The sequence below is a fragment of the Oncorhynchus masou genome, chromosome 31, assembly GCF_036934945.1.
Source record: "Oncorhynchus masou masou isolate Uvic2021 chromosome 31, UVic_Omas_1.1, whole genome shotgun sequence".
Taxonomy (NCBI): Eukaryota; Metazoa; Chordata; class Actinopteri; order Salmoniformes; family Salmonidae; genus Oncorhynchus; species Oncorhynchus masou.
In genome coordinates, this window is record NC_088242.1 from 21,430,568 (window position 1) to 21,452,780 (window position 22,213).

Here is a 22,213-nt window from a genome sequence, read left to right on the forward strand (position 1 = left end):
TAGTAACTTTATAAACGTTGTTGCTTTACTCTTAACTGGAGCATCTTGGTAGGTAACAGGCCTGCAGACACACTCAGAATGGTGTTTTGGCTGCATCCCAATACTCTAACAATGTTGCAATATTGTAGATCCGTGCTGAATTTGACAATGGGAAGTAAACTGATCATAACCAAATGTTATAGCGTTTGTGTTTGTAGTGGTTTCGATGCAAAATTAGCTTTTTTGATGGAACTTGCAACTCCCCAAAGAATTATCAACGATTTCAGTCGCAATTTGCTTTTACCTCATATAATGACTTCCACGATACTGATCAAATTAAGCCTGGTTTGTTCTAATGTAACTTTAATATGCTAGTGTAAGCCCAATAACTCATATATAAGCTTCCATATTCAGCAATCAGACATCACGTTTATGTGAGAATGCAGAAATTATTTTAGCAATTAGCTAGCTAGCTTGCTAGCTAACATTCTATAGCTGTGTAGCCTATATTTAAGAAATACGGCCCGAGGGGGTGTGGTACAGTATATAGCCAACATACCACGGCTAAGGGCTGTTCTTACGCATGACGCAACGGAAGTGCCTGGACACAGCTCTCAGCCGTGGTATATTTTCCATATACCACAAACCCCCAAGTTGCCTTAATGCTTTAATTAGAGCAGTAAAAATAAATGTTTTGTCATACCCGTGGTACATGGTCTGATATACCACGGCTGTCAGCCAATCTCGAACCACCCAGTTTATAATATAATATCAATGACACTGTATGATAACATTACTGTACATTTATACTCGTATGGGATGGGGTAAACATTCATTATTGATATGCTAATGCAAGCAGTGTGAAATGGCAATTGCTCGCTCCCTGAAAACTTGAGACATCTGTGGCATTGTGTTGTGTGACAAAACTGCTCATTTTAGAGAAGCCTTTTATTGTCCCCAGCACAAGCTGCACCTGTGTAATGATCACGCTCTTTAATCAGCTTCTTGATATGCCACACCTGTCAGGTGGATGGATTAACTTGGCAAAGGAGAAATGCTTACTAACAGGGATGTAAACAGATTTGTGCACCAAATTTGAGAGAAATAAGCTTTTTGTGTATATGGAAAATGTGGGACCAACACTTTACATGCTGCATTTATATTTTTGATCAAGGGAATGATTTGGTTTTACCTTCCAATATAAATTGATGTCAAATTGATACATTTATGAGGTAAAAAATATAAAAATGTACAGTGTTCACCAGTGATCAAACTATGTCCAAACACACCAAGACAGTCATGAAGAGGGCACGACAAAGCCTATTCCCCCTTAGGAAACTAAAAAGATTTTGCATGTGTCCTGAGATCCTCAAAAGGTTCTATAGCTGCAACATCGAGAGCATCCTGACTGGTTGCATCACTGCCTGGTACAGCAATTGCTTGGCCTCTGACCGCAAGGCACTACAGAGAGTAGTGCGTACTGCCCAGTACATCACTGGCTAAGCTGCCTGCCATCCAGGCCCTTTACATCAGGCGGTGTCAGAGGAAGGCCCTAAAAATGGTCAAAGACCCCAGCCACCCCAGTCATAGACAGTTCTCTCTACTACCGCATGGCAAGCGGTACCGGAGTGCCAAGTCTAGGACAAAAAGGCTTCTCAACAGTTTTTACCCACAAGCCATAAGACTCCTGAACAGGTAATGAAATATCTACCCGGACTATTTGCATTGTGTGCCTCCCCCCCCCCCCCAACCCCTCTTTTTATGCTGCTGCTCCTCTCTGTTTATCATATATTCATATTCACTTTAATTATACATTCATGTACATACTACCTCAATCAGCCCAACTAACCGGTGTATGTATGTAGCCTCGCTATTTTTATAGCCTCGCTACTGTATGGAGCCTGTCTTGTTACCGTTGTTTTATTTCTTTACTTACCTATTGTTCACCTAATACCTTTTTTGCACTATTGGTTAGAGCCTGTAAGTAAGCATTTCACTGTAAAGTCTAGATCTGTTGTATTCGGCGCACGTGACAAATACACTTTGATTTGATTTGATTATATGTGAACTAGGCACTACATGGTTTTGCTTCAGTCGTTATCAGTTTTGAGCAGTTTGATTAAGTGATAGTAAATTCTACTGTTAGCAAATGACAAGAAAATCATATAGAAAGTAAAGTGAATATTGCATTTTGAAAAGCAGATACTTAGATGGAATATGTATCAAAACTGAAAGAGTGATTTGGTAGAGTGAACAAGTGACTGTGAATTTGTTTGTTGTACTCAGTCAATTGAAAATGAGCTTAAGAGTTTTGAAACGAGCCATTTTGATTATCTGTTTTGAGTTGTGTGCTAAAGTTGTGAAAATGTACAACACAACAAAAGTGATTGAACAAAAACCTGTAATAGTTTGTTTTGAGTAAAAAGATCAGACTTCTTCCTCAGCCATTAAAAGTAATTTCTGTGAAAATTCTGGTTCCTCCCTTGATTGTATAACATCATAGTTGAAAAGAGTTGAAATGTGCCTGAAACCATGATGCTCTGCAGTTCCCTCCTTTTTGGCCTGTGTCAAAATGCATGTTTCCCTGGCCGTGCTGTGTCATTGCAGTTTACAGAGTACAGAGCAAATTTATTCTGTAATTCTCGGATGGAGAAAGGGAGCTATTGGAGATTTTCTGAAAATACCCTTTCTATACATGGGAATGGGTCTATATCTAGACTACTTGTTACTGAGGCTTAGTTTAGAGGCAAAACACACCTACCGTGCATTTAGAAAATATTCAGACCTCTTCACTTTTTCACATTTTGTTAAGTTACAGCCTTATTCTAAAATACAGCCTTATATTAAATGCATTTTTGTCATCAATCTACACACAATACCCAATAATGTCAAAGTGAAAGCAGGTTTTTAGACATTTTAGAAAATGTATAAAAAATAAAAACAGAAATACTATATTTACATAAGTATTCAGACCCTTTGCTATGAGACTCGAAATGGAGCTCAGGTGCATTCTGTTTCCAGTGATCATCCTTGAGATGTTTCTACAACATGACTGGAGACCTCCTGGTGTTAATTCAATTGAGTGGACATGATTTGGAAAGGCACACACCTGTCTATATAACGTCCCACAGTTGACAGTGCATGACAGAGCAAAAACCAGAGCAAAAACCAAGCCATGAAGTCGAAGGAATTGTCCGTAGAGCTCTGAGACAGGATTATTGTCACGACTTCCGCCGAAGTTGGCTCCCCTGCCTGTTGGTGCGGTGCTCGGCGGTCGTCGTCACAGGCCTACAAGCCGCCACCGATCCCTTTTTCGTTGTCTGTTTGTTTTGTCTTATTAGTTTCACCTGTGTCCTGTTGTATATGCTTAATGGGCTTCCTTATTTAAAGTATGTGTACCCACCCTTGTTTTGTTCGGGATTGTATTTATGTTACGTGTGTGCGTTAGGTAGAGGTGGTCGTGTTCTGGACCTGGCACCCTGTGTTTTGGGTGATCCACATTATTGTCCGTGCCCTGTGTTGTGGGCTTGTTATTTTGTGCCGCATTAAAGTGCACCTTTCCCTGTGGAACTCTCTGCGCCTGATTCCTCCCTCACCCAACTAGTCCCGCGTGACAATTATGTAGAGGAACAGATTTGGGGAAGGGTACCAAAACATTTCTGCAGCTTTGAAGGTCCCCAAGAACACAGTGTCCTCCTTCATTCCTAAATGGAAGAAGTTTGGAACCACCAAGACTCTCCCTAGAGCAATTGGGGAGAAGGGCCTTGGTCTGCGAAGTGACCAAGAAACTGATGACAGAGCTCCAGAGTTCCTCTGTAGAGATAGGAGAACCTTCCAGGAGGACAACCATCTCTGCAGCACTCCACCAATCAGGCCTTGATGGTAGAGTGGCTAGACGGAAGCCACTCCTCAGTAAAAGGCACATGACAACCCGCTTGGAGTTTGCCATGAGAAACAAGATTCTCTGGTCTGACGAAACCAAGATTGAAGTATTTGGCCTGAATGCCAAACGTCACGTCTGGAGGAAACCTGGCACCATCGCTACAGTGAAGAATGGTGGTGACAGCTTCATGCTGTGGGGATGTTTTTACTAGTTAGGATCAAGGGAAAGACGAACAGGGCAAAGTACAGAGAGATCCTTGATGAAAACCTGCTCCAGTGCTCAGGACCTCAGACTGGAGCAAAGGTTCACCTTCCAAAAGGACAATGACCCTAAGCACATAGCCAAGACAATGCAGGAGTGGCTTCGGGACAAGTCTTTGAATGTCCTTGAGGAGTCCAGCCAGAGCCCGAACTTGAACCCGGTCTAGCATATCTGGAGAGACCTGAAAATAACTGTGCAGCAACGCTCCCCAGCCAACCTGACAGAGCTTGAGAGGATTTACGGAGAAGAATGGAAGAAACTCCCCAAATACAGGTGTGCCAAGCTTGTAGAGTCATACCCAAGAAGACTCAATGGCTGTAATCGCTTCCAAAGGTGATTCAACAAAGTACTGAGTAAAGGGTCTGAATACTTATTTAAATATGATATTTCAGTTTTTATTTATTTTTAAATGAGCAAAAAAATAAAAAACTGTTTTTGCTTTGTCATTATGGGATATTGTGTGTAGATTAATGAGTAAAAACATTAATTTAATAAATTTTAGAATAATACTTTAAATTAAGAAAATGTGTAAGAAGGGAAGGGGCCTGAATACTTTCCGAATGCACTGAAGGACGTGTTTTCTACTGAGCCAATCGAATAAACTATAATCAGTGCAAAGACAAAACAAAAGGGATCCATTATTTATCTGCAGCACATACAGTATGGATATGAGGCTCGCATATGGGGTAGTCCAGCCATATCACTCTGTTACTTTGCTCCTCCGGAAAATTATAAACAGGGCCTCTTTCTCAACCAACATTTGGAATTGATTAAAGGAGCGCACACACACAACCTGTTTTGTGGTTACTCTAACTGCTATTAACTTTTCTAACCCAAACATTGCCTGCCAAATCCAATAACTCGCTGTGCTGCCTCCCAAGAAACATTCTCATCTACTGAGATTGTTTGCAACAAACTATGGGCCAAGTCTTTTGAACAGCACATACTGAATTTCAGGGTAGGGTTTTGAGGATGGGAAGACATAATCGATGTCTGGTTTGGACATTCAAAAACGTCATGAGGTGTCTTGTTTGTTCTTTATAGAGATTTTCACCAGAGTGATCTGACAGTGGACTAAAAGAGATATGTTGTCCTCATTTCACCCATCTTGTGTGTATACAGATGTAGGATATTCATTTGAGCCAGTTTGCTACAGCAGGAAAAATAATTATGCTGTAACAGGAAATGTGAATTATTATGTGGATAATAATGAATTTACATATTTGTAGGGGTTGATACATTTTTAGGGAAGGGAAAATCAAGTCTGAAATTTCTAAATGGAAATTACTAACTTCAGAAGCCTTTTTAAACCTCAAATACACTACAAGTTCTACATTTTCCTGCAACAGGATGATCTAATTAAGATTGTACATCTGTACATTGTATCCAAAGAAGGGCATTAGTAGGTTGGGGGATTCAGACTAGGTCATCATTGTTGCTTTTCTCTGTCAGCACATGGAGTAACAAGTGGACCATAATTTCCTGCCAGTGATGACCTGGGCAGCAACCCAGAATAATTACTTTTCAACATCTATCCAGGCTTGAGCCTCTTAGAAATCACAGCTTTACTCGATCTGCCAAGTACCTCTGTTCTGCTTTCAGCTCAATGCCCCACGTTTGCAACTCTGTGATACCGTTTGGCTTTTCTGCAGCTATTGTACACCTACATTGGCAAGTCCCTCAGGCCACTGGTATCTCTCCCCCAGTGGTGTAACACAAAGTCGTTTTTGCCAACTTTTACTTTGACTTCAGTACATTCCTAAAGACAATAATGAACTTTTTACTTCATACATTTTTCTTGACACCCAAAACTTGTTACATTTTGACAGGAAAATGGTCCAATTCACACACACATGAAAAGCGTGCCCAAATTATACTGCTTGCTACTCAGCCATAAAAACTAGAATATGATTATAATTATGATGTCTGTGAGTATAACAGAACTGAAATGGCAGGCAAAAACCTGAGACAAAATCCAACCTCGAAGTGGGAAATCTGAGGTTGGTCGTTTTTCAACTCATTCCCTATTGAAGATACAGTGGGATATTGGTAATCTTGCACTTCCTAAGGCTTTCACTAGATGTCAACAGTCTTTAGAACCTTATTTGGGGCTTCCACTGTGAAGTGGGGGCGAATGAGTCAGAGGTCTGCCAGGAGCCACGAGCTGACCATGCGCGGTCATGTGAAAGTTAGCTTGTGTTCCATTGCTTTTTTACAGACAAAGGAATTCTTAAATTCTTAAAAACATCCTAAAGATTGATTCTATACATCGTTTGACATGTTTCTACGGACTGTAAAGGGACTTTTTGACTTTGTCTGTCTGCTGCGCGTCATGAGTTTGGATTGTGTACTTTTGGATATAAATATGAACTTTACCGAACAAAACATAGTGGGGCAAAAAAATAATTTAGTCAGCCACCAATTGTGAAATTTCTCACACCTAGAAAGATGAGAGAGCCTGTAATTTTCATCATAGGTACACTTCAACTATGACAAACAAGATGAGAAAAAAAATCCAGAAAATCACATTGTAGGATTTTTAATTAATTTATTTGCAAATTATGGTGGAAAATAAGTATTTTAAAATACATGTAAAATACATGTATGTTTGAGGAATTTTAATTATGGGATTTCTGTTGTTTTGAATTTGGTGTTTCTTCTAACCTCCTCTGACGAAGAGGTGGAACAAGGATCGGACCAAAATGCAGCGTGGTTAGTTAGATACATCTTTAATGAAGATGAAACACGAACAATACAAAACAACAAACGTGGAAAACCGAAACCGCCCTATCTGGTGCAACAAACACAGAGACAGGAACAATCACCCACAAACACACAGTGCAACCCAGGCTACCTAAATATGGTTCCCAATCAGAGACAATGACTAACACCTGCCTCTGATTGAGAACCATATCAGGCCAGACATAGAAATAGACAAACAAGACATCCAACATAGAATGCCCACTCAGATCACACCCTGACCAACCAAAACATAGAAACATACAAATAAACTATGGTCAGGGTGTGACAGCCCAGCAGTTTCACTGGCTGTTGACAGAGAGGTTAAATTATGTCTGAGTGTTGGAGTGTGCCCATGGCTATCTGTAAATATATATTTTTTAAATAACAAGAAATTCAATTTACTTTTGATACTTAAGTACATTTAAAACCAGATACTTTTAGACTTTTACTCAAATAGTATTTTACTGGGTGACTTTCACTTTTACTTGAGTCAATTTCTATTAAAGTATGTTTAGTTTTACACAAGTATGACAATTGAGTACTTTTTCCACCATTGCTCTCCTCCTCCCTTTGGGAAGAGTTATGCAACTTGTCTTGCAAGGCCTTCTTCATAGATGTGGGCATCGGTATTCATATGTCAAAACATGTTATCTGTTCCAGGGCCAGTCCTGGTCATTCTGCCACCATAGGCAAGACCAAATAATTGCCTCCCCTACAAGAATAGTTCCAGTAAGCAAAATGACATTGAAAATAATAAATATTTTTCCAGACGTTGAAGTTAGGTTCACGTTACGTTCTGAATGAAAGGTGAAAAGACGTCTTTCCAGACGTTAAAATTTGGTTCATGTTCGATTCTGAAGGAAAGTTGAAAAGTTGCGATTTTTGGTTCCAACCGCTGTGTCTTTGTGAGACGCAGAGGTGGTGAACGGATGATCTCCGTATGTGTGGTCCCACCGTGAAGCATGGAGGAGGTGTGATGGTGTGGGATTTCTTTGCTGGTGACACTGTCAGCGATTTATTTAGAATTCAAGGCACACTTAAACCAGCATGGCTACCATGGCATTCTGCAGCAATACGCCATTCCATCTGGTTTGGGCTTAGTGGGACTATCATTTGTTTTTCAACAGCACAATGACCCAACACACCTCCAGGCTGTGTAAGGGCTATTTGACCAAGAAGGAGAGTGATGGAGTGCTGCATTAGATGACCTGGCCTCCACAATCACCCAACCTCAACCCAATAGAGAGGGTGTGTGGGATGAGTTGGACTGCAGAGTAAAGGAAAAGCAGCCAACAAGTGCTCAGCATATGTGGGAACTCCTTCAAGACTTTTGGAAAAGCATTCCAGGTGAAGCTGGTTGAGAGAATGCCAAGCGTGTGCAAAGCTGTCATCAAGGCAAAGGGTGGCTACTTTGAAGATTCTAAAATATAAAATATATTTTGATTTGTTTAACACTTTTTGGGTTACAACATGAGTCCATATGTGTTATGTCATAGTTATGATATCACTACTTTTCTACAATGTAAAAAATAGTAAAAATAAAGAAAATCCCTTGAATGAGTAGGTGTGTCCAAACTTTTGACTGGTACTGTACATATTACCTCAATTACCTCGACTAACCGGTGCCCCCGCACATTGACTCTGTACCGGTACCCCCTGTATATAACCTTGCTACTGTTATTTTATTGTTGCTCTTAAATTATTTATTTGAGTAGTTTATTTGAGTAAATACTTCCTTAACAATTATTTTTCTTAACTGCATTGTTGGTTAATGGCTTGCAAGTAGGCATCTCACTGTAAGGTCCACACCTGTTGTATTCAGCGCATATGACAAATACAATCTGATTTGATAAATATTTTGCGTCCCCGCCTTTCACAAAGTGGGCACTGCTTATCACAGGCCGGCATCAGCGCTCACCTAAAAAGCCCATGGTTGAGAGAAATTGTCATTGTTTTGGGGCAGAATTGTGTGAGTTTTTATGTTTTGTTGGAGGTGCGTCTTGGTCAGTTTAGCTTAGAAAATGCTGCCCTCGTCAATCTGCCACCATTGGCAGCCGCCTAATCCTGCCTAATGAGCGGGCCGGCCTTGATCTGTACCATCTAGACATCTCTCACATTTATTCTGGTCTCAGTTGAGGCGGTTATTTGTCATGTGGGTCTCTATGGTTGAGCAAGAGCTCTACATATTGCACCACCAACACACACGGAAAAGTGGCCTGAAAATGTCAGTCATTAAGCAGGGCCAGCTTCTGGCTGAGGGAATAGAGCAAGCTGTCAGCCTAATAGAACATTTGAGTGACTGATAAAGACTCCAGATGATTGGCCTAATGGCTCATAGCTGTGACTGCAAGTGAAAGCATAAGGGGCTTTCCATATCAACATTTAATTTCATATTTCAATTTCAGCTGCATAAACTCTCCCTATTCAAGCACATTTTTACAATATTGACTGTATTCAGATTATGTTAATACAGTTGACATTATTACACTATCCAGTATTGAGCCATAGTTGTTCAGTCAATCAAGCATTAATTTGTAATAAATAGGTAATTACAAATATCACAAAATAGTTTCAGATACAAAACCCTAACAAATCCATTCCAATGTAACAAACACAAAGCCCAGATTGTATACCAAATAGTCTTTATTTTCCAAAGGTATCAAACTACAGACAAACAGGTCTTTGTTCTGACATTACACTGAATGCGAGCTGTTATTTCACCACAACCCCATCCCCCACAGGGCCCTGAACATAGATCATGGAACCTCCATGTTTGCTGGAAGTCATAGCTTGGAAACTCAAGAGTATATATAGTACACCATGTGATGTGCACTGTTACAAAGATACTCATTTGAAGAAATGCATCATTGTTAAATGCATTTATGTTGAGAAAATAATCAACACAATACTGTTACAATACACAATACAGTTTGAAAATTCTATGACGCTATGACCTAGAAAAAGACAACTGTCCAAAGGTATGTGCACCACTGTCCACTAACACTTACCGCATACCCACATCACATCCAAAGGCCCATCCTATTTAAAGCATTTATGTCACATTTCAATTTCACCCATGTCCCTGTATTTTCCTTTTCAAGAAATAACTAGTATTTCATAACGAGAAGATACATTGCTGTACGTTATTATTTATGTAAATTCATGGTGTATGTGATGATAAACATTTAACTGACTGCTGATGCAACATGGTCTACTAAGTGATCCAATGAAACATTAACTTCTCCATTCTCTCTGTCTTCAATCATAATTCACTTTCAGAGGTCCATCACACATCCACAGGTGACACATCCAGGTCATCTAAGGAGGTTAACATGATCATGTAGGTAACTATCGTTTACCCCAAGGTTTAGTTTGGCATTCTACTGGAAGAGCTATTACAAGGCTTGAAACACAATATCACTGAAAGAAGTGATGGTTAACATTTTGAAATTCAAATAATGTCATATCTATGGGCCTACCTAAATCAGAACACGGTATTTACAGAGACAGACATCCCAGTGATATGGAATATAGGTATTGACAACCTTTTTTCAACCAGTTCCAAGATGATGGTGCTGTTAAGCTTGCTCAGGATAGTAAACACGCTCTTTCCAGGGTATTGGTTGCAGAAAGATACTAAATGACTTGATTGGCTCATAGTCATTAATAACAGATAGCAGAGTATGGTAGTTAAGATCAGTTAACATTGACTCAGCTGCAGTCAGCCCTCTATTATCTCTGTATTATTTTGGCCTAGTCGTCTGGGGATGTTTCTGCCTGTGGTGTTTTATCTAAGGAAATCTGAATACACAGGTTTGTATTATTTTGCTGACATCACCCTATTCTCTCCAAATTGTCTGAACTTCCTGGGAATCTGGTAACCAGGAGTGTCTAATAGTTTGATCCATGACCTATTTTCCTATTTAACCCTTCACTTCTATCAGGATTCCAATGCACACATTACCAAACAAAAATAGCATTACATTGGCCATTAGGCCAATTCAATCAGATATATCTTTTTGCTATCATGATTTAAATCAAACATGATACCACAACAGACATTGTAAAACCCCAGAGTAATGGAAACTGTGCAGAATAGAGGGGTGGGCAAAGTCAACTGATAACAACAGGGGTACACATTAAATGTGTTGTCCATTAGACCTGTTCTTTGTTCAGTGTAATCTAACTATCTAAACTGCCTCTTCATATACAATTAATTATGCACTATAGTCCACAGGTCTGTTTGCTGTACAGTTCTCAGTTGGACATTCATGCGGCAAATAAAAGACTGCAGTGAGTATACATATAATTCATGGTTCACAGTAACGACATATTGCATTGAAATGTTATGTTGAAAAAGTTGATTTCATTTTTGGAGGAGATCATCATTCATTGCTATAATATAATGCTTAACATTGCACTTCAAAACTAATAAAAAACCCAAAAGAGTATTAGTACATCATTTCTGTGACTCTTGGTAAAAGTTTAAAAGACTTTCAAGAATTTAACAAATAAATGTTGACTCACTTATATTGTGTACAACGTGGACAGTAAACGATTGATAGACAAACGAGTTGTATTAGGTTGACATTCTGTATGTAATTTAAAATAAAATATTGCTCTTCCACTTTTAAACTCCTAGAATAGACATTAAAAAACGCAATTTGTCTCCTCCTCACAGTAGACCTAAACATACCTTCCGACACATAAATCAAACAGTGGGCATGTTACACATGCATTTAAAGCCCATAAGGAGCCCTTTAAATGTTGCCATGGCGATATTTGTTTACAACTCCTCGGGTGGTGTTATAGTCAAGTAAACCAAGGCTCAACAGGTCCAGTTAGAATTCCAGCACATAGCTAGAGACTGAACCTCATGTGAGCTTGGACAGAACCCATGTCCTAATGTAAATGCCAGTTATAAATTCTGAAAAACAGTGTTTGAGTGGTTTGTACATTAGACGACAAGCTAAACAAGAACCAGAATGAAAACAATGAAAGTTACACAGTACTCTCCTCAAATTTTCTGATTACAGCACTGCATTTTTCTTTTAACATAGGAACTACTAAATCAAAGGGACGGTAAATCCCACGTCGGGAAGTTCACTCGATATCATATGCCAAATTAATCTGAGTTTACATACACTTACCATGGGAAAGGTCAGAGTAAACCAGGTCAATAAAACAACAACATAGACCCTCCTAGTTATCAAGAGGGTTTGATATTTCACAGTTGTCTATTGGAAGCTGTGTGTCCTTCAGGATCATTGATATAACACAGGGGAAGGTCAATGACTAGTCTTATCAAACCGCACTTTGAGGGAAGTCAGATCTGTCTCCATTGCAGTTCACGTTGGTAAAGCAAAAATATCACAAGGTCAGTGATGCCTAACCTTCACATATCTCAGATACTCCAGACCAGACCTTCACCCATATTCCAGTCGCTGTTTTCCTTACTGTCCTGAACTCTTAACGTGCTGACATGGAACCAGGACTGGCACCCATGCATCCCTACTGTCGCACGTGCAGACAGAGGCTAGGCCACACAACAGTACTTCTTCCAGCACGACCTAGAAAGCTTCTTCATCTTATCTGGAGTCCGTTTTTTCAGTCGATGCTGCTGCTGACTGTCGGAGTGCTGGATGCTGGCCACGATGGCTGCGTCAAACACCTCTTTGAGGTTCTTCTGGGTGAGTGAGGAGCACTCCATGTATGACACGGCCCTCATGTCCTCGGCACACTGCTGGGCCTCCTGGGGCTCCACTGGCCTCTCTTTGTATTTTGCCAGCTCGATCAGAACCTTGACGTCCTCCCGCAGGTCTGACTGGGTTCCCACCAGAACCACCGGCGCCTGCGGGCAGTGCCGGCGAATCTCTGGCACCCATTTCTCTGTGACATTCTGAAAAGAAGAAGGGCTGACAACACTGAAGCACAGCAGGAAGATGTCTGCGTTGGTGTAGCAGAGCGGACGCAGTTTGTCAAACTCATCCTGCGGGAAGAGGAGAGGAGAGGGGGGTTCATGACACGACCTGATAACTAGTAGAACCAAGAATGGCCATGCATAACACAATATTCCTCCTTGTGAAAAGGTATTTGAGTGCAGGAATGGAAAGGGCATAGCCATAACTAAGAGAAGGAAATTATTGGCTAAGATGTCACCATGTGCATGGCTGTAACTAGTGGCGCCTCTGCCTCATGACATAGTCTCTCTGGCAGGCAGGAAAACACAATCCATGTCCACAGCCTGACAACACATGACACTTCTATCGGTTTCTGTTAGAGTGAAAGTGTTCTGTTTACATGCCATAGTTCTTCTGACTGGGGACAGCACTTTCAGCATAGCCTATAGTTGATTACGTAATGTATTGTTGAAGGCACTGTTTATTCCGACCAGCATATCTTGAATGCTAAATCAAACAAACTGCCAACAGCTAAATTGGAGAAGACAGGGAGCATTGTTAAATTGCTATAACATGTCTATTATAGATTAAAATAATGACATGCACCATAGTCCACACTTTTGACTCCCAAAAGGAATGTGATGATCATGCAGCTAAATCATGTGAAAGAGAAAGTGTGATGAGGCTGTTGAGAGGGTACAGGAGCAAAACATTTATGATTTGCAGTTGGCACAGCCAACCACGACCCCGCTGCCAAACTCTAAGTATAAGTATAGAGATATGTAATTTTCACCAGCTAAAGAGATGGAGTGGAGCGGTGACATCATTTATATCATGTATTAGTGGCAGCACAGCATTGCAGGGGATTTACAGCGGTAAGCATCTAACCCATGGGCCATTGCACTGACGCCAATATGGGTGCTTATCTTCGCTAATGTGTGTTTAGTCCTTTTATCTGGCAAACATATTACGCAACATTCAGATTACATTTGCATATCTCCAAAACATCTAGTTCTACTGTGATTTCAACTGGAGGAAAGATAACCATGGCATTCCACTGAGATTATACTTTGCTGTTCATCGGTTTCTCTGATTGTGTGTACCCATTGCTTCCTGGAAGAGATTTTAATAGTGTATTTCCATCCTCAGGAACCCAATGAGGTCAACAACATAAACAGTGAGGGACACTGTAGTTGGTATTCAGGAAATTTTCTGCATGTTTAGTATGCTAAATACATGGACTCTTATGAAGCTGGGAGCAGGGTGACATCGATGACAAGCTCATTAATATTATTTTGATTAATTGGCTCAACCATTTTCTCCCATTTGCATGGGGGGGTGCTGGTGGCATGTGCTTTCACAATTATTATTTTGGGCTGTCACATGAGAGCTAATTATTCATGGCATGCAAGCGCAAATGTCATCTTGATTATTTGTCAATGTATGCTAAGTCTAACTATGTAATTGGCCTAACTACTATATTGTTTGCATTGTCTTGTATAAAGCTCCAAACACCTTGCAAACAATATTACTTGCATTGTCTTGGTGTCTAATGAAAAGCCTATCCTCTCAGAGCCTCTCTGCTCGCTTTCCAAAGAGACGAAGCAGAACCCGATGAACTCACAGAGCACAGCCTGTGTCTAGACAGAACCGCTCTAGATCTCTCTTGGTCTGCTTTCCAGGGCTGTTTTCCACTGTTGACTCTCTCCAGCCTGCTCTGCTCCTCAGAAACAGACCCATCTCGCGTTTCCTCTGACCAGCCCCAGCTGTGCCGAAGCTTACGTTTCCTTTCCAGGCTCAGATTCAATTCATTACAATTATAAGGTTTCCTATCTGTAATCCCCCAAGCCGGTTACCCCCCCCCCCCCTGTGGGGGAGACAGCGTTTATCTGAGTAACCTCATTTTTGGTGCAGAATCACGACAAAAACACTGCTGGAGCACATCAATTTAGACAGATCACTTCTCTCCCCTACATTAGTAGACTACATTTTACCTCATTCATTACATCTGCTAGTCTAGTAATGCATAGGGGTTAGAACACGTTTGAGAAATTCTAGGAACAGAAAAAAGGTCAACTTGTATGTTTTTAACCAATCCTTCACACTTCCAGGATAGTTGAGATAATATCAAACTGTCATATGTGTGTATTTTGATTACAAACCTGGCCAGCTGTGTCACAAAGCTGCAGTTTTACAGGCTTGCCATCAACTGCCACGACCGCTGAAAAAAAAACAATTATACATTTAATCAGCCAATATAACAAAGAAATTAGTAACCAAAATGGCATTATATACTGTTACGGACTGAATAGTGTTGTAATGGACAAACTATTGAGTATAATAATTACCATAGTCTTCCTGTTGCCGCCAATGTATGGCAGAAGACAATTGGCAACATTTTTACTAAAGCTTAATCGAAATGTTTCGTTAGTCTGAGTTTAAAATATACCACTGAGTGTACAAAATATTAGGAATACCTCCTTCAAGAAATACTAACCAGGTGAATCCAGGTGAAAGCTATGATCCCTTATTGATGTCACCCGTTAAATCCACTTCAATCAGTGTAGATGAAGAAGAGGAAACAGGTTAAAGAAGGATTTTTAAGCCTTGAAAGATTATGTTGGGGCAGCAGAGTAGCCTAGTGGTTAGAGCGTTGGACGAGTAACTGAAAGGTTGCAAGTTCAAATCCCTGAGCTGACGAGGTACAAATCTGTCGTTCTGCCCCTGAACAGGCAGTTAACCCACTGTTCCTAGGCTGTCATTGAAAATAAGAATTTGTTCTTAACTGACTTGCCTAGTAAAATGTAAAAAAAAAAATTTTTTTTTTTAATGTATTGCCATTCAAAGGCTGAATGAAAAAGACAAAAGATTTCAGTGCCTTTGAACTGGGTATGGTAGTACTGGCCAGGCACACCGGTTTGAGTGTGTCAAGAACTGCAAGTTGTTGCTGGGTTTTTCACACTCAACTGTTTTTGTTTGTATAAGAATAGTCTACCACCAGAAAGACATCCAGCCAACTTGACACAACTGTGGGAAGCATTGGAGTCAACATGGGCCAGCACCCCTGTGGAACGCTGTTCTGGGGGCAAAAGTCGGTGCAACTCGATATTGGGAAGGTGTTCCTAATGTTTTGTAAACTCAGTGTAGGCTACTCATGAATTCACATAAATGGCCCGTTAAAACCGCACGATAAAAACAAGAACTTGCATAGCCCAAAAATACGAATAATAAGTCCTAACAGACGATTTATAAAAAAAAGGCACATATTTGTCAAGTTACCTGCAAAATTATCAAAAGCAGTTGGGACATATTCAGTTGGATATCCATTTGTGGTGTAGCTGACAATCAAGCTCGTTTTCCCAACTGCCCCGTCACCGACAAGCACACACTTCACTTTGCGCTCTACGCCACCGGACCGACACTTGGAGCCCGAAAACGACTCTCTGCTCCGAACCCTCCGAGGGGGAACCGGTGGGACCGCCGCCGACACTGCTACAGGTTTATATTCTCCATCGCCCTGGGGAGGCATCGCCTTGTGGTATCGCCAATGGAACCGTCCAGCGACCAGCTAATCCAAGTTTTGCCAAACTATTCGTTTCCTAAATCTGACATCAACTGGAATTTCACAAGAACTGTCCCTTATCTTCTGTAGTGTTTCCATGGCTGGAAAAAGTGTAGGCTTTCTATAAAGACGAAGCAGACAACTTGATGTCAATCCCCCACTGTGCATAAAATAATTCCCCAAGCAATAAATCCTATAGGAGAAAATGTTTCCAACCCGTATGATTTGAAGTTCCTTTCCTGAATATTTTCCAGTTTTATTTCGCACTCAACCTCCTCAAAAAAAAAACACAGCCTCCTACTCGTGAGCAGCATGACATCAGGAAACACCACTGAGTCAGAAAAAAATGTGCACCATTGACCAATAGCAATAAGCAAGCTTGCCCCCACCCCAAAATATAATAAATAAATACGCTAGAAACATACAGCAAATACATAATTTGTAAGACTTCGTCTGTTTAATGGTTTATAATACTCTTCTATTCATGGTTAAGTTTTAACCGCCGAAATTGTTACATGTGTTGGAAACAATTGTTACATTTGTATCCCTCAGCCTGTTTGATCTCACCAAGGAGTTACAACACAAACATATGGTTACAACGCACCACTTCTCTCCGATGATACGGCTGCGCCATAGAGTAGCTCAAATCTACTACCTGGTGGACTTCAACAGGTAATATGATATATTGATTGACCACGTTAAAGACAAAGATGTAGCGTCATGTCGGCAGCATTAAGACTTCCGGTTTTCAGATTTGCCTTCCAAATAAAAGTATGCGTTAAAACGCTATGTGTTGTTAATAAATCAATTATTTTTGCAGCTTTGAATAGCGCATAATGTTAAAATGTTATGATTTTGTAACTACGCCGGGGAAAGTCCTAAACTAAAGACAATTAGTGCTTTATATAAGATAAATAAGGTGGAGCATGAGGTAGAATGATTAAAGCTTAAATAAATTAATGTAAGGAACATCATATTCTCCAGATCCTATTCATCTAGCACTAAAGTCTATATATGGTGTTATTTCTTGGATGACTGCGGTCTAAATACCCAGTAGCCCTTTCTACTCAACCCACTCCATTGGTCCAAATGCAATACACTTTAGGCATATAAATGACATATTGTCTTATAGAGCAAAAACTATTCCGTTCACCACAGTAAAACTATTTTAGGGAAAATCCAGTAGGGTCTGTAGAATATATGGTGTCATTTCATGGGGCTCTGAATAATATGGAATGTTGATGGCCTTTTACTCCACCCACTCCATTGGCCACAATGCGAATCACTGTACATGGAATACAAATTGGCTTATAAAGCAAAAACTATTCTGGGTACTTGCAACAGATGTCTTCGGGAGAAAGAGAGGAGGACCAAAGCGCAGCGTGGTAAGTGTTCATGATGATGTTTAATTAAAACCCAGAACACTAAACAATAAATGACAACGTGAATGTACAAAACCGAAACAGTACCGTGTGGCCCAAACACTCACACGGAAACAAACACCCACAAACCAAAAGTGAAACCCAGGCTACCTAAGTATGATTCCCAATCAGAGACAACTAACAACACCTGCCTCTGATTGAGAACCATACTAGGCCAAACACAAAAACCAACATAGAAAAACAAACAGACTGCCAACCCCAACTCACACCCTGACCATACTAAAACAAATAATAAAATAACAGAACTATGGTCAGAACCTGACAGTACTGCAGTAGAATTACTGTAGGGAATACTCAGTAGGGTCTGTAGAATGTATACAACGGCCAACAACACTTTGCATTATTTTAGATATTTTTTCTCTTATAAGCCAAAATGTAATTTATAGGTTACCAGTGTATTGCATTAGGACCAATGGAATGGGTTGAGTAGAAAGGGCTACTGGGTATTTAGACCACAGTCATCCATGAAGTAACACCATGTAGATTGTAGTGCTAGAGCAATAGGGTCTGTAGAATATTAAGTTCTTTAGAATAATTTACTTAAGCTCCTACTATTTTTTTTATTTCACCTTTATTTAACCAGGTAGGCCAGTTGAGAACCAGTTCTCATTTACAACTGCGACCTGGCCAAGATAAAGCAAAGCAGTGCGACAAAAACAACAACACAGAGTTACACATGGGATACACAAATGTACAGTCAATAACACAATAGAAAAATCTATGTACAGTGTGTGCAAATGTAGAAAGATTAGGGAGGTAAGGCAATAAATAGGCCATAGTGGCAAAATAATTACACAATGTAGCATTAACACTGGAGTGATAGATGTGCAGATGATGATGTGAAAGTAGAGATATTGGGGTGCAAAAGAGCAACAACAAAAAATTATGTGAAAGTAGAGATGCTGGGGTGCAGAAGAGCAACAACAACAAAAAATAACAATATGGGGATGAGGTAGTTGGGTGGGCTATTTATAGATGGGCTGTGTACAAGTGTAGTGATCAGTAAGCTGCTCTGACAGCTGATGCTTAAAGTTAGTGAGAGAGAAATGAGTCTCCAACTTCAGTGACTTTTGCAATTCGTTCCAGTCATTGGCAGCAGAGAACTGGAAGGAAAGGCGGCCAAAGGAGGTGTTGGCTTTGGGGATGACCAGTGAAATATACCTGCTGGAGCGTGTGCTACGGGTAGATGCTGCTATGGTGACCAGTGAGCAGAGATAAGGCGGAGCTTTACTTAGCAAAGACTTACAGATGACCTGGACCTGGACGAAAATGTAGCGAGGACCAGCCAATGAGCACATACAGGTCGCAGTGGTGGGTAGTATATGGGCCTTTGGTGACAAAATGGATGGCACTGTGATATACTACATCCAATTTGTTGAGTAGAGTGTTGGAAGCTATTTTGTAAATGACATTGCCGAAGTCAAGGATCGGTAGGATAGTCAGTTTTACGAGGGTATGTTTGGCAGCATGAGTGAAGGAGGCAATTTTGCGAAATAGGAAGCTGATTCTAGATTTAATTTTGGATTGGAGATGCTTAATGAGAGTATGGAAGGAGAGTTTACAGTCTAGCCAGACACCTAGGTATTTATAGTTGTCTATATATTCTAAGTCAGAACCGTCCAGAGTAGTGATGCTAGTCGAGTGGAAGGGTGCGGGCAGCGATCGATTGAAGAACATGCACTTAGTTTTACTAGCATTTAAGAGCAGTTGGAGGCCACAGAAGGTGCGTGGCTTTGAAGCTCGTTTGGAGGCTTGTTAACACAGTGTCCAAAGAAGGGCCAGATGTATACAGAATGGTGTCGTCTGCGTAGAGGTGGATCAAAGAAACACCCGCAGCAAGTGCAACATCATTGATGTATACAGAGAAAAGAGTCGGCCCGAGAATTTAACCCTGAACCCCCATAGAGACTGCCAGAGGTCCGGACAACAGGCCCTCCGATTTGACACACTGAACTCTATCTGAGAAGTAGTTAGTGAACCAGGCGAGGGAGTCATTAGAGAAACCAAGGCTGTTGTGTCTGCCGATTGACAGTCGAAAGCCTTGAACAGGTCGATGAAGTTGCTGCGGGGCCTGCAGAGCTGTTGGGGTAGCCAGGTGGAAAGCATGGCCAGCCGTAAAGAAATGCTTATTGAAATTCTCGATTATTGTGTATTTATCAGTGGTGACAGTGTTTCCTAGTTTCAGTGCAGTGGGCAGCTGGGAGGAGGTACTCTTATTCTCCATGGACTTTACAGTGTCCCAAAACATTTTGGAATTAGTGCTGCAGGATGAAAATGTCTGTTTGAAAAAACTAGCATTTGCTTTCCTAACTGACTGTGTGTATTGGTTCTTGACTTCCCTGAAAAGTTAAATATGGCGGGACAATTCGATGCTAGTGCAGTACCCCACAGGGTGATTTTGTGCTGGTCAAGGGCAAGTCAAATCAAATTTTATTGGTCACATACACATGGCTAGCAGATGTTAATGCGAGTGTAGCGAAATGCTTGTGCTTCTAGTTCCGAACATGCAGTAATATTTAACAAGTAATCTAACAATTTCACAACAACTACCTTATACACACACAAATGTAAAGGAATGAATACGAATATGTACAGTTGAAGTAGGAAGTTTACATACACTTAGGATGGAGTCATTAAAACTTGTTTTTTTAACCACTCCACAAATTTCTTGTTAACAAACTATAGTTTTGGCAAGTCAGTTAGGACATATACTTTGTGCATGACACATGTCATTTTCCAACAATTGTTTACAGACATATTATTTCCCTTAATTCACTGTATCACAATTCCAGGTCAGAGGTTTACATACACTAAGTTGACTGTGCCTTTAAATAGCTTGGAAAATTACAGAAAATTATGTCATGGCTTTAGAAGATTCTGATAGGCTAATTGACATCATTTGAGTAAATTGAAGGTGTATCTGTGCTATGCATTTCAAGGCCTACCTTGACATCATGGGAAAATCAAAAGAAATCAGCCAGGACCTCAAGAAAAAAATTGTAGACAGCCGCAAATCTGGTTCATCCTTGGGAGCAACGTCCAAATGCCTGAAGGTACCAGGTTTATCTGTACAAACAATAGTACGCAAGTATAAACACCATGGGACCACACAGACGTCATACCGCTCAGGAAGGAGACGCATTCTGTCTCCTAGAGATGAACGTACTTTGGTGCGAAAAGCTCAAATCAATCCCAGAACAACAGCAAAGGACCTTGTGAAGATGCTGGAGGAAACAGGTACAAAAGTATCTATATCCACAGTAAAACGAGTCCTATATCGACATAACCTGAAAGGCCGCTCAGCAAGGAAGAAGCCACTGCTCCAAAACCTCCATAAAAAAGTCAGACTACGGTTTGCAAAAGCACATGGGGACAAAGATCATATTTTTGGAGAAATGTCCTCTGGTCTGATGAAACAAAAATAGAACTGTTTGGCCACAATGACCATCGTTATGTTTGTTGGGAAAAGGGGGAGGCTTGCAAGTGTCACGACTTCCTCTGATGTCGGCCCCGCTCCTTGTTCGGGCGACGTTCGGCGGTCGACGTCACCAGTCTTCTAGCCATCCATTTGTTTTGCCTTGTCTTCCATCACACCTGGTTTCAATCCCATTAATTACATGTTGTGTATTTAACCCTCTGCTCCCCACATGTCCTTTTCCGGTATTGTTGATTGTAAGAGTTTGTGCACGTTATGTCTGGCATGCGAAGGGTTTTGTCCCATTTGTATTTATTTATTTGTGTTTGTTCTCTGTGATTTTATTATTAAACTGCACCGTTGTAACATCGTCTTTGCTCTCCTGTTCCTGACTTCTCTGCTGCCAGTACGCAAACATTACAGCAAGCTGAAGAACACCATCCCAACCATGAAGCACTGGGGTGGAAGCATCATGGTGTGGGGTGCTTTGCTGCAGGAGGGACTGGTGCACTTCACAAAATAGCTGGCATCATGAGGTAGGAATATTATGTGGATATATTGAAGCAATATCTCCAGACATCAGTCAGGAAGTTAAAGCTTGGTCACAAATGGGTCTTCCGAATGGACAATGACCCCAAGCATACTTCCAAAATTGAGGCAAAATGGTGTAAGGACAACAAAGTCAAGGTATTGGAGTGGCCATCACAAAGCCCTGACCTCAATCCTATGGAACATTTGTGGGCAGAACTGAAAAAGTGTGTGCGAGCAAGGAGGCCTACAAACCTGACTCAGTTATACCAGCTCTGTCAGGAGGAATGGGCCAAAATACACACCAACTTATTGTGGGAAGCTTGTGGAAGGCTACCCAAAATGTTTGACCCAAATAAAACAATTTCAAGGCAATGCTACCAAATAATAAATGAGTGTATGTAAACATCTGACCCACTGGGAATGTGATGAAAGAAATAAATCAATCTGTCTACTATTATTCTGACATTTCACATTCTTAAAATAAAGTGGTGATCCTAA

General features: G+C 40.7%; 1 protein-coding gene across 1 annotated transcript; it reads right to left on the reverse strand.

Annotated features, from left to right (window-relative positions):
- Window positions 1–9,490: 9,490 nt before the first annotated feature.
- LOC135523571 (rho-related GTP-binding protein RhoU-like) lies at window positions 9,491–16,781 on the reverse strand. Its single transcript, XM_064950338.1, has 3 exons — window positions 16,045–16,781; window positions 14,928–14,986; window positions 9,491–12,854 (listed from the first exon to the last, which is right to left on the reverse strand). Exons 1-3 carry the CDS (start codon window positions 16,292–16,294, stop codon window positions 12,402–12,404), a joined length of 762 nt encoding a protein of 253 aa, XP_064806410.1. The 5' UTR covers window positions 16,295–16,781; the 3' UTR covers window positions 9,491–12,401.
- Between the last annotated feature and the right edge of the window lie 5,432 nt (window positions 16,782–22,213).

What these genes read in the sequence shown, in the direction of transcription:
- LOC135523571 (XM_064950338.1), bottom strand. Translation starts at nt 16,294, where the DNA reads ATGCCTCCCCAGGGCGATGGAGAATATAAACCTGTAGCAGTGTCGGCG. An exon ending in TGCTTTTGATAATTTTGCAG is followed by an intron (nt 14,987 to 16,044) that starts GTAACTTGACAA and finishes TTTTTTTTTCAG; the next exon opens with CGGTCGTGGCAGTTGATGGC. An exon ending in TTTGTGACACAGCTGGCCAG is followed by an intron (nt 12,855 to 14,927) that starts GTTTGTAATCAA and finishes CTCTTCCCGCAG; the next exon opens with GATGAGTTTGACAAACTGCG.